The following is a 12,391-nucleotide window of genomic DNA, read 5'->3' on the forward strand; positions in this document are numbered from 1 at the left end:
GAGCACAGAGAAGCAGTCAGAGCTACAGGCTACAATGAGGCTAAAAACAGAGTTCATATGACGTTTTTCGAAACAACTTTTTATGTCGGGGCTTCAGGACACTTGGATCACTATGGATGAGCATGTTGGAGATAATTTGTGGTTTCAATTTTGTGTTCTTGGACGTTAGTCTGGGGTGCCGTCTGCCATTAGGTGTGCTAGCCGCTCCCCCCGCCAATCTCCGCAAGGGATGTGAGGACCCTAAAACTTCACCAGGGCCTCCGTCGGCATATGGGTGAGTAGATAATGGCTGAATTTTCATTTTTGGGTGCACTATCCCTTTAAGCTAATGCATAGGTAGAGGAGGTACAGATCTTTCAGCAAAAGTAGTAATAACTTTGCGTGGTCATTTGTTGACAAGCTGCAGTGCAACACATCCAGTGTGTGCTAGGGGTGGCATACACATGACACGCCATGTCTCAGCGGCGCCAGTGTTTTTTCAGTTTTACTTTCATGTAATTAAAACTAATGAAAACATAGTTGTGAAGATTATATACCATTTCTATTGATAGAGCCCCCTAAATCCTACACACTGGTCCTTTAATTGTACATTTAGTGACATAAATATCACTCCAATGTATGGAGGGGCTTGGGGGCTTCTGTGCCAGAAAAGAAGCCATTGAAGTTTGACCCTTTTTCACAAAACCTCAAAGCATTTCAGGCACTTGAGACACTTCAAATAGCTTTCTTGATGGTGAGCATTTGTTTGCAAAAGTGTGTCTGAATATTTTAACGTGACAAATGTCTCAGGATCTGTGAACCTCTTTCATCTTACCCCAACAACCAGCCTCCATCTCCCAGAGGTCTTTCAGTCATACCCTACAATACAAACATACATAGTGTCACCATTTGTAAAGAATTCTAAATCGATAATATACTGATGAAAAATGTTTTAGTGGTCGTACATATTAATCATTCATTCATGTAGTTCGACTTCATCTGACTGTTTTGAATCCCAGAATCGTCCTCAGGCCTTCACACACTTCCATTCCTTTTAGTCTTTTAAGAGAAACAGTATATATTCTTCTCTTTCTCTTATTAGACTGGGTATATTTCCTTTTTGATCTGCTTGGGGATCTCAACACAGCCTCACACAGACAATAGAAAAGCCTTGATGCTCAGGTTTTCATGCTCAGAGATCAACTTCATTCTTGTCCATTTCCTCTCCAACTCTGTATGATCAATAGACCTCACATTGTCGATTAGGATACTGAGAACAGACCACAGCTTCCGTTGAAAAATAGGTCGAAGTTCTTGTTGGAAAAACTCATCGGCATTCCTCCGGACTCTTTGGCATGTCTGGCCTCTGTCGCTGTGGAAGCTAGGTGAGCTTCTTTCAAAGGCCAGCTCTCATCGGGGGAGACAGTGGCACGGCCATGTCAAAATCACCAGTCGACTGAGAAAAACTCAGAGGGCGGAAAAGATCCAAAGAGCCAGTGATGGAATGGACACTGAGGATGTGGTTTAGGATGTGAATTAGAAAACTACAGATGAGTTGGCTGTAATAAAAATGAGAGTGGCAGGAGATGAGTAGACTGAGACTGGGGTGGAAATGGCACGTGTAAAGAGTGACTGGAGACACTCAGAGAAGCAGATTATAGTGGGTTATTCATGGGCTGTGGAGCCAAATAAAACCCCCTTGACTTGCTCCATTACTGACCATCTGAAGCAGAAAACTTAGTTTGGTCTGAACTGAACAGTTGGCACACAACTCTGCTTCTTTGGAAATGTTATTGTTGGACCAGGCTTCTTCTTCTGTCATGTTCTCACTTGACTTTTTGTGTCATTAATTAGAACTTTTATTTTTGTGACTCCTTTGTGTGTCAATATCTGGCTGAATGTGTTGCAGTGATGCAGGAACGACAAGAATGTTCTTATTAATACCAGCAGGAGTGGTGTGCATACTACTGAGTTAACTAGGAGGTGGTAGAAATACTTCACACACTTGTAAAAAGAGAAAGAAAAAAAGGTTGTGTATAATGTGATGAATGCATGTTCAAACAGTTGTTCTCATTCTAATGTCACCACACAGACAAGCAGAGCTAATTAATCATGGCACTTGTATTCAAGCATCTTTGGTTAATTGACTCAAAGGCATCACATTTTTCTCTACTCACATTTAAAGTAAAATATGGACATCAGGGGACATTGAAAAGATTCTGTGAGACATTAAGTGTGGCTCCATCTTGTGGACAGCTACAGTAACTGCAGTTCATCTCAGTTTACCCAGTGAGAGTGACACATTGGTATTTGTCTTGTATTCATTTTTAAATGGCTTGTAAGAGTTTACCAGACCCCATTTCAGCTTAAGCTTTTGCTTAATGCACATTTTAACTTATTGTTCTCAAGCATTATATTTTCCAATTAGGTTATAAATCACCAGAATATTAAGGGGAGACACTACAGGTGAATCAGGTAACATTTTAAACCAATAGATATAATTTTGAAGCTTCCCCAGCTGATTACTTACATTAAGACAGTTTTTTTGTATTACAAGTTTTCTGAAATTTTATGTTCAAGTATGCAAATGAAGCATTATCATTTGCATACATTCCTGGAGCACAAATCTCAGCATTGGGTAAAGCCAGGTTCAAAATTCTCATTTCATTTTGTTGACATATTAGCATCAAACTTCCCCAGTTGGTTACTGGTATTAAGACTTTTTAACACGTTTTCTGAAATTTTATGTTAACTATGCAAATTGTGCATTATGTTATTAAATATGCACTTTTTGCATAATTTTCCAGAACACAAATCTGAGCTAAAATAGACACCTAAATGTATTTTGGACATTTCGTTTGCACTAGTCTGAAAGTATAGTGTCACCTCCTTAAGAACCGAACCAGTATTTGACATAAGCAATCCAATCAATAAAGATTACAAATTATGAAAATTAAGAAGTACTCTGTGTTTTAAGAAAAGTGGGCATTGTTTGTCTCAGAACTCCACATCAAATGTCAAGATTTATAACTGCCTTCATACAGTCATTTTTCTGCAACATTTGGCGGTTAGAGACATGGCCAAGAGGTTATATAGAGAAAAAAACTTTCCAGAATTTTAATCTGAATGTGGTTTTGTATCAGTCTGAAGAATGTGTATCATCTCTCTGAGGAACTCCCTCAGGATCAAGTCAATCTATATTATTTCAATTATATTATATTTCTGTATTCAAGTCCTAAAGCCCTTCCCTTTTGTTGCTGTTGTTGTTGACATTTTATTTGGCACTATTTTTTGAGGAAGTCATTGAAGGAAATGATTTTTATTATTATTATTTCTTTGTTTTTACTGGCATTTATTTCCTGTTCATCACTTTTCCAGTCACCTGGGTTTTTATTTGTTTGTTTTGTAATAAAAGTGACCAACATGAACACAAATACATAAAACATATGACACAGCTCTAAACAACTGGACTCATTATGGTGTTTTTAAAGAATAATAGAAATAGAATAGTAGTTAACATAAATACCAACTTTGGTTTTTTGCTAATTGCCCACATTCAACCAGCCTATTTACTGAAAGGCTGAGCAGAAGCTGACATTCTGATCCTTGTCATTACAATATTGTATGGGTGATACACACATATTGTGCAACTGACTGTTCACACCATCCTTGTGTAGCTCTCATGTCTATCCAGCAGAGGGAGACAGAGTGTGACCTCATATTACCTGCATTTTAAAAATTAGGTCACCCACTTGTCTCATGCACTCGAAGGTTCATGGTATTTCAAGAAATGCTAACCTGATTCCACACCAATGTTTGATCTACTTACTATTTTATGGGATTTAAAAACTGACTTTGCGTCCTCTACCTCCCACACAGGCCTTGGCCATGCCTCCCCTCCCTGCCCCCCACTTCCTGACGCTGCTACAGCTCGCAGTACTCACTTATGTGGGTGCTGGGGCATATTATGGACACAAGCAACATCCTCAGCAGTACCAGCCGATGCAGCACCTTCAACACATGGGCGTGGCCAAAGAAGGCTTTCCCCAGCAACAGTACCTCGGCAAAGAAGTGCCCTACATGCAGTATCCCCACTATAGGAAGGAGCTTCCCCAGATGCCCATGCACAAGGGCAAAGACACTGCTCGTAAAGGAGGCTATAAAGGTGGACAAGACAAAGGTGAGACAGGAAACATTTTCTACAAACAGTTCCGAGAATATACATTCAGATCTTGAACGTGCAACTTCACCTGCTAAAACACAGCAAAGGCACAACAGTTTCTTTATTTTGAATATCATAACGTGCATTGTGTGTGTGTACATCCATTCAGTTTTTTTATTATTATTTTTATTTTACAGTTTATTTCTTTAATATTTTTCTCGTTCCACACAGGCCAGACAATCCCTAGTGGTGCTGAGGGAATTCCACAAGGAGAGCAAGGCCCAGCTGGACCACCTGGACCAGAGGGATCTGTAGGACCTCCTGGGCCTCCTGGACCTCCAGGGAACGGACTGCCTGGACCTGTGGGACGACCTGGACCTCCTGGTCCACCAGGAGGGCCTGGAGTAGGAAAACCAGGTTTGCCTGGAATGCCAGGCAAGCCAGGAGCAAATGGGGAGGCTGGACCACAAGGAGAAATGGGCCCTAGGGGTGAAGAAGGGCCAGCTGGGCAGCCAGGGCCTCAGGGTCCCCCAGGACCCCCTGGGCTACCAGGAATAGGTAAACCAGGGGTACAGGGATTACCAGGCCAACCAGGGCCCAAAGGAGAGCCAGGTCACAAAGGTCTGCCAGGACTACCAGGATTACCAGGACCCAAGGGAGACAAAGGGATGGGCCTGCCAGGACAACCTGGTCACAAAGGGCTTCCAGGGCCCCCAGGACCTGCTGGCCCAAGAGGGCTGCCTGGATTTGGAAAACCTGGGTTGAATGGGGCACCAGGGCCACAAGGATCACCAGGAGAGAAAGGACATCCTGGAGAGGTAGGACCAGCAGGCCCACCTGGTGAAGGAGGACCGCCTGGACCACCAGGTCTACCTGGTCAAGGAAAGCCAGGTCAAAATGGCCTGCCAGGACAACCAGGCATGCCAGGTGGGAAAGGTCATCCAGGACCACCAGGTTTGCCAGGAAAGCCAGGGCTACCTGGATTTGGTAAACCAGGACTCCCAGGACCAAAGGGTGATAAAGGTATGGGTGGGCCACCTGGACTTCCAGGTCCAAAAGGAGATAAGGGCCACGGTGGACTACCTGGTATGCTTGGACCCCCTGGACCAAATGGTCCACCAGGTCCTCCAGGCCCTATGGGAACCCCAGGGGGTTTAGGTGCACCTGGTCCTAAAGGAGACTGTGGAGAAGTAGGACCTAAGGGGCTTGATGGAGCCCAGGGTGAGCCTGGTGCCACTGGGATACCTGGTAAGGATGGCCTGCCTGGGGAGAGTGGGGAGCCAGGACCAAGAGGTCCACCAGGACCAAGTGGTGCCAAAGGAGACATTGGGCACAAAGGTCTACCTGGTAATCCTGGTCCTCAAGGACTTCCCGGGCCAAAAGGACAAGGTGGATTACCTGGTGAAGTGGGACCTCAAGGTCCTAAAGGAATCCCTGGAATGGATGGCACAGCAGGGCCAATCGGGCCTCCTGGTCTTCCAGGGACAAAAGGAGAGAGAGGTCTACCTGGTCCATCAGGCATTGCAGGTGAGGGTAATCCAGGTCTTCCTGGCCCCATAGGACCCCCAGGGAAAGAGGGCTCATCAGGACCCCCTGGACAACCAGGTCTACCTGGCCCTCCTGGACCACCAGGCCCACCTGGAGCATCTGGTCTGTCTCCTGACATGGCAGGAGTGCTCTCTGAGATGGGCCCAGCACTAGATGGTGTTAAGGCTGGTGGTTATGGTAAGAAGGGCAAGTATGGAGGCAACGGGGCAGAAGTGATGGGGGCCAGTGGGTTGGAAATGCCAGCATTCACAGCAGTAATAACGACTCCCTTCCCGCCTGTGGGCACTCCAGTCATCTTTGACAAGCTCCTGTACAACGGTCGCCAAAACTACAACCCTGACACAGGAATCTTCACCTGTGACTTGCCTGGCATTTATTACTTTGCCTACCATGTTCACTGCAAAGGAGCTAACGTGTGGGTGGCTCTGATGAGGAACAATGAGCCAGTGATGTACACGTATGACGAATACAAAAAGGGTTTCCTAGATCAAGCATCAGGGAGTGCAGTACTACCTCTACAACCTGGGGACACTGTTTACATTCAGCTGCCCTCAGATCAGGCCTCAGGACTTTATGCTGGGCAGTATGTTCACTCCTCCTTCTCTGGGTATTTGTTATATCCAATGTAAAACCACAAACTGCAGGGAGAGAGGCTTTAGTGAGAACAAAGTGGGAGCATATTTTGTATAATATGAAACATGATCATAATTCACTTTAGAGCAGAGATGAGAGGAAAAATCTGAAGTCTGTATGTACAGCGGCTTTTATATTGTATAGCCTTATATCGCTGTAATAGGTAGGATAAAGATGTTTTCTTTAACAGCTTTGAATATGTGAATGTATAAAAAGGCATTCAAGAACACTTTAAAGATGGCCGCAGATGTGTTTTCATACGGAAGAGTGCCAAAAACCAATAAAAGTGCAATTTATACGAACATATGTAGGGAACATGTGAAGAGTACGCAAAAAAGAAGATAACACAAACAGCAGTGTCAAACTTTGTCCCTGCACCTCTTCAAAACTGGCAGCTACCCCATGTGGTGAAGAATGTGAAATACACTAGCAAACATGACGGCATATTCATCTTGGTCAGACATTTCAATTTTTGCATTTTTACCTTTGTACAAATACAGTTTGGGTCTCTCTATTGACAATAGCAAGCGTGTAAAATGACCTCGTGTGAGTTTTGGTAGAAGGTGAACTGTGTACACCCTAATTCTGATTTTCAATGGATAATTTTCTCAAGCTCCCATGTGGACTACCCAAAAAATAATTAACTGAAGGCCTTACACACACAAGGGACAACTAGTATAGGTCGTAAACCATTAATTGCATTTAATGTGATCACTTGTAGGCGCAAAAATAAAAATACAAGGTCTAATTACATAATCACACACATGTTATATGACAATTGCTCCCATGAGTGAGATTCAAAGAGTAAGAATGTAATATTAATTTTATGTGTTAATGTTTGTTATAGGTTTATGGATGTAAAGAAAACGTTTTGTACAAAAATGCAATGTCAAACAAACACACCATTTTGCCCTGAACTATGAAAACCACTCTTAATGCTATAATAAACATGACATCACAATATAAAGAAGAGCCAACACTCATCGGCATCTCTGTCACTAACTGAACTGAAGTATTATACAATTATAAGTTACACACGGGTAACATCAGAAAGCACAGACCCTGCTTACGAACACATACAGTTGTAGAGATGTAACTACAATACAATGCTTTCAATCAGGGATTAAGAGATAAGAGATAATGACTGCATTAAGTTTCATTTCAAAGCAAAATCATTTTAGATGTAAAGTACAACTAAATGTATTCTTACTTACTCCAGCATAAAAACAAAATTAAGTTCCCCAGCATCTTTGGTGAGCTACATTTTGGTATGTATATGGGGAATATCACATAAATTTAGATTAGAAAGTCAGTCAAAATAAGTATTAGATGTCACAGTAATTCATAACAACGGTTATGTCAATAATTTATTACATTATCTGCCGGTCACCTACATGCAATGACAAGGACGTAAAGCATGACAATGTTTAAAGGAAAATAAATGTATATTTCTCATTTTAACAATGGCGCTAATATTGTTGTAACCAAAGATCTATGTCTTAATGTTTCACGTTTGTTATTATTGCTCATGTTTTTTTTTCTAAATAAAAATTGTTTAATTTAAAAAACACTGTTGCTGACATCTCTATTTCTAAGATCAAAGAAAGTAAAATTAACACCTATGTCTGGAGCTGGTATATCAATTTAAAACTTTGTGGTTGATCTCACTGTGAGGGATTATCGAGGAGAAACTGTAAAAAGATCAATTACTGAAAATTGTGGACAGGACTGTTGGGTGACACCTGTCCAGGTTGACACTTCCAAGTGTGAGTTTCTCATCTCAAATTACCTGCAACCTGTTAAATTGGTTGGAGAACTGGACACCAGCATCATTGGGACATGAGGTAAGACAATATAAGATAGGCTAAGGGCAGAATGTGTCACAAAACACCTGTTTGTTTGGTCACTTGGACTGATGAATGTTTGAGGCCATCATGATGATCACGTTATCACTCATAGGGTAATAATTAATTAAAGCATTTTTGCACATCAAGAATCTGCACAGATGCACCAGTTTTCTTAAGGACAACTGGGATCATAATACACATATTGCCCTTTTACAAACTCTTACTGTACAATTCTGTCAGATAAAATATCTATTAAAGAGGAAGACCACCTAAATTAAGAATTCAAATATGTTATTTTCATGGCCTAGGAAAGTTCAATCAATATTTGTGAACATGAGCTACTTTCTCTCAAAGCCAGAAACCAGAGAAGTCTCAAACTTGTGATGTCATTATATATAAACCCTGTAAACTAACCCTGTACCCACAAAATGGTTTTCTTTTTTACACTCAAATGAGCTCTATTCTATTGTTGTGTTCTTGGTTTGGAAACAGACATTTTTACCATGTACTTAGATCATTCACCTGTGCTTTTCTATTGCTTGCGATATATAAAGTCCTGATGTAGGATTCTGCTTCCTTTTTAAAGGTACAGACAGAGGGTTTGGTTTTTAATACCTTCCATTTATGGATATAAAAGTTGGCCAGCAATATGATGAGATTACACAGGAAAAAAACTCCTGTTTTAGGTCTTTCTTGTAACTTCTAAGCCCAAAACAGTACGTCCCTAAAGCAAAGTACAAAAGCATCATAGATGTAGTCCAGAACGAATGAGAGACAATCTCTGGGTGCATGTTTAAGTGCATATGGTGTCAATTTCCTTCTTGAACATGACAAAAAATCACTTGAGAGGGTAAAAGCGATGAATGAGCTCAAAGAAATCTCTTCAACTTTACAAACCAGTAGATATATTTTAGAAAGATACCATATTTTCCCAGCAAACGCCCTGAACATGCTTATTCCAGGTTGCTGTTACATATGGGACTGAATGAGCATCACTGTCACCCTGCTGTGAGGAGAGATGCTGATGCTGCGGTGGGAGTGGACTTCCTGTTGACGACTGAGGTTGTGCGCATGCGCGGAGCGGTTGGTAACATCTGTCACATCTTTTGTTTGGACAGATTCATTCAAGAAGCTCAGCTAAACGGTACGGAAATACGCAACGGTAAGCATTATAAGGAAGATAAACTTGATATGGTGTACACTCTGCTGATAATAACACGACGCATGTCCCAGCAAGCTTGTGACGTAGTTACGTACTCCTAACTAGATGTGTTTACAGGTAATGCTGAATAAGGTTAGCTAGCATCTGCTGCTAACGTGCTAGCGTGCTTCATATCGCCCTAACAGCCAAATTAATCCGCCTGAAATCACTCACTTTAAATTAAATAGCTGGTATTACCTTTGTGATTGAATTAAACAATGTTCTGGCTTATATTAGTTTAATTCATATCATTTTTTTACTCGTTTTTCTCTTCTTTGTAGTAGCATCTTCTTTTTGTTGTTACACCTGCCTCATGTCCAGTCTCATATTGTGATAAGAGCAGGATAACAATGTGCAGTGATGTGTCTAGGGCTTAACCAAATAGCTGATTTACTACAGCTATTTTGCTAAATGATTAATTGTTTGAGTCATTTTCAAGCAAAAAGTAGAACATTACTCAACAGGATTTGCTGATTTTCTCTTTTAAGTGATAGTAAATTAAACACACCTGAGCATCTTGAATATGTTTGGCTTTGGATGCTGCCAAAACAAAGAATTTGAAACATCACTTAGGGTTTAGGAAATTGTGATGGGCATTTTCCACTATTTCTGAACATACTATAGACCAGTGGTTCCCAAGTGGTCCAGCCACAGGGTCCAGATTTCTCCTCAGTCATTAGTTCAAGGTCTACACAGTTTAACTCATTCAGTATCATACTTGCATTTGGCCATGTCTCAAGCTAGTTTTCTGTCTCTGTCAAGTAGCTGTCTGTTAGTCACTCACTCTGCAGCAGGAAACAGCACTTCAAGATAAAAGTTCTATAATGGAAATTTGCTATACCTGAAAATAAAGTGTGTTTTTCACAAACTTGTAATGTTGTGAGTGACTTCCGGTCCATTCAGAATGGACCCGTGGCCCACCTTTTGACCTCGACCCACCAGTTGGGAGCCACTGCTATAGACCAAATAGATAAATCATTAGAATAATAAAGTTAGTTGCAGCTCTGCTTCTGTCAAGTTTGGCTCTGAATTCGGATTTGTGTTGTGTATCAGAAGGTTTCCCTCAACATGACGTCACGCGTTGGTCTCAGAGCTGCTGGTGCCAATGGAAGTGTGTACAGACACAAAGAGAGGGTGGCCCCATCTTACCAAATGAGGCAAGTAACTCTGATCTGATACTGATCATTAAATATGAAGTTATCTCCGACTAGCAACAATATCAACAAGGAACGCTAACACACCTTTGTTTATCTGTTATCTGTTTTACAGTGCCTCCCTGAAGTCAGAGGTGCGCAAGTTAAACCTGGTCCACCTTCTCCTCTGGCTTCTGGTGGCGGCACAGGTGACTGTCAGCCACTTAAACCTGGTGTCACATGACACAGTATCCATGCCGTACCAGTGGGAGTACCCCTACCTGCTCAGCTTCCTCCCTCTGCTCTGCAGCAGCTTGTCACTGCCAAAGAACAATATCAGTTACCTGGTCATATCCATGATCAGTGCAGGGTTGTTCTCCGTGGCGCCTCTCATTTATGGTGGAATGGAGATGTTTCCTGTGGCGCAGCAGCTCTACCGCCACGGAAAGGCCTACCGCTTCATTTTTGGCTTCTCTGCAGTGACTGTTATGTACCTCATCATGGTGGTTGCTGTTCAAGTGCACGCCTGGCAGTTATATTACATGAAAAAGCTGTTAGACTCATGGTTTGACGCTACTCAGGAGAAGAAGCAGAAATAATGGCGTGAAGAAAGCTGTGACTGGGCAAAACTGTTTTTATCTTAATTTATTTACAAGTTATGCATCTTAATCATGTCTATTTATTTAGTCATTATCATGTAATATTGTACCTTAGACACCGGTGTTCCCTGACATTTATATGTAAAACGGAGTGAGATGAACAATTTATGCAGGAACCTGGATTTTCTTGTCACCGTTATTTATTTAAAGCAGATTAAAGTGTTTTGCACACAAGCAGGAGTGGCATCAAAGCAACATCAACAAACATGGCAGCATTCAAGGACATCCTTGTTATCTCTCAAAAAATGATTTGACTTCAAGTTCTTTTATTTATTATATAACAATTATAGAGAAGCAGTTGTCTGCAATGAAAATCTTTAAAGGGAGCACCACCTAAATTATGAATTCATATATGCTTTTTCCATGGCCAAGTAAAGTTTAGCCAATATTTGAGAACATGAGCTGCCCCCTCTCAAAGCCAGAAACCTGAGAAGTAAGTCTCGAGCTTGTGATGTCACAGGGTATCAAGTCTGGAGCTGCTCCATAGATAATAAATAGGAGCCTGATTTTTGTGGACCCACAGGATGTTTGTTTTGTTTTGTCATATCCAAATGTGCATTATTCTATTGTAGTGTTCTCAGCTCTGAACCTGAGAATATACCGATATACTTAGAACATTCCCCTGGGTGCTCTCAGTGTCATCTGTAACATCTTCATCATTTATTGTCTATGGAGCATCACAGAATTGAGATTTAGTTCTCTAGTTTTTGGATTTGGGGGAGAATTTTTCATTTCCACTAATATATTTGGACTGTCTTAGACCATAGGAATAACATGCATGAATTTTGAAAATGGGTGAAGCTCCCCTCTTAGATTCAGGCTTCCTCCAGTGATGCTCATGAAATATGTATGAAAGAAAAATAGTGCAAGTTAAAATAAGGGATAGGAGATACAAAGAAATAGAAATGTAAAATATGAATATATACTGTTTGTGTTAAATGATTTAGCTTCTGCTGCAGATGTGCTGATGCTGCCTCCTTCATTAAGTCTACCTCTCACTATGTCCTCTTTTACCCCACAGAATTAATTTAAGCCATTAAAAAAGAAAGGTGGTAATTTAAATATCTGCCTGTACTGTTCTGTTTTCAGGTATTCTCATTCGTTATCATAAAGCAAGTGTACATGCATAGAACATGCATTGTAAACCAAATAAAAAATAAGATGAATACTCTTCAACTTGTCACATGATATCTGGTAATGTTTACTTTTAGGTGAGTCAATCCATCACA

At 41.2% G+C, this 12,391-nt stretch overlaps 2 protein-coding genes across 3 annotated transcripts in view; both read left to right on the plus strand.

Moving 5' to 3' along the window:
- The window catches only part of col8a1a (collagen, type VIII, alpha 1a), a 17,590-nt gene extending 9,717 nt beyond the window's left edge, over positions 1 to 7,873 (plus strand). Inside the window, exons 2-3 of the mRNA XM_050049266.1 lie at positions 3,859 to 4,159; positions 4,373 to 7,873. Of these exons, the coding sequence (XP_049905223.1) occupies positions 3,868 to 4,159; positions 4,373 to 6,318 (2,238 nt within the window). The 5' untranslated portion in view covers positions 3,859 to 3,867 and the 3' untranslated portion in view covers positions 6,319 to 7,873. The remainder of the gene's footprint in view (positions 1 to 3,858; positions 4,160 to 4,372) is intronic.
- Positions 7,874 to 9,204: 1,331 nt separating this feature from the next.
- On the plus strand, positions 9,205 to 12,338 carry LOC126392670 (protein jagunal homolog 1-A-like). 2 transcript variants are annotated; one of them, XM_050048214.1, is made up of 3 exons: positions 9,205 to 9,331; positions 10,424 to 10,527; positions 10,640 to 12,338. In XM_050048214.1, exons 2-3 carry the CDS (start codon positions 10,439 to 10,441, stop codon positions 11,100 to 11,102), a joined length of 552 nt encoding a protein of 183 aa, XP_049904171.1. In that variant the 5' UTR covers positions 9,205 to 9,331; positions 10,424 to 10,438; the 3' UTR covers positions 11,103 to 12,338. The 2 variants fall into 2 exon arrangements, with proteins under 2 accessions (XP_049904171.1, XP_049904172.1); XM_050048215.1 differs by having other exon boundaries at positions 9,235 to 9,331; positions 10,427 to 10,527.
- The last annotated feature ends 53 nt before the right edge of the window (positions 12,339 to 12,391 follow it).

This window comes from Epinephelus moara, chromosome 7, assembly GCF_006386435.1.
Source record: "Epinephelus moara isolate mb chromosome 7, YSFRI_EMoa_1.0, whole genome shotgun sequence".
Taxonomy (NCBI): Eukaryota; Metazoa; Chordata; class Actinopteri; order Perciformes; family Serranidae; genus Epinephelus; species Epinephelus moara.

Excerpts from the sequence above, each read along its gene's own strand:
- LOC126392670 (XM_050048214.1), top strand. The coding sequence starts at position 10,439 with ATGACGTCACGCGTTGGTCTCAGAGCTGCTGGTGCCAATGGAAGTGTG. Across the intron at positions 10,528-10,639 it reads GCCCCATCTTACCAAATGAG|TGCCTCCCTGAAGTCAGAGG; the intron begins GCAAGTAACTCT and ends TCTGTTTTACAG.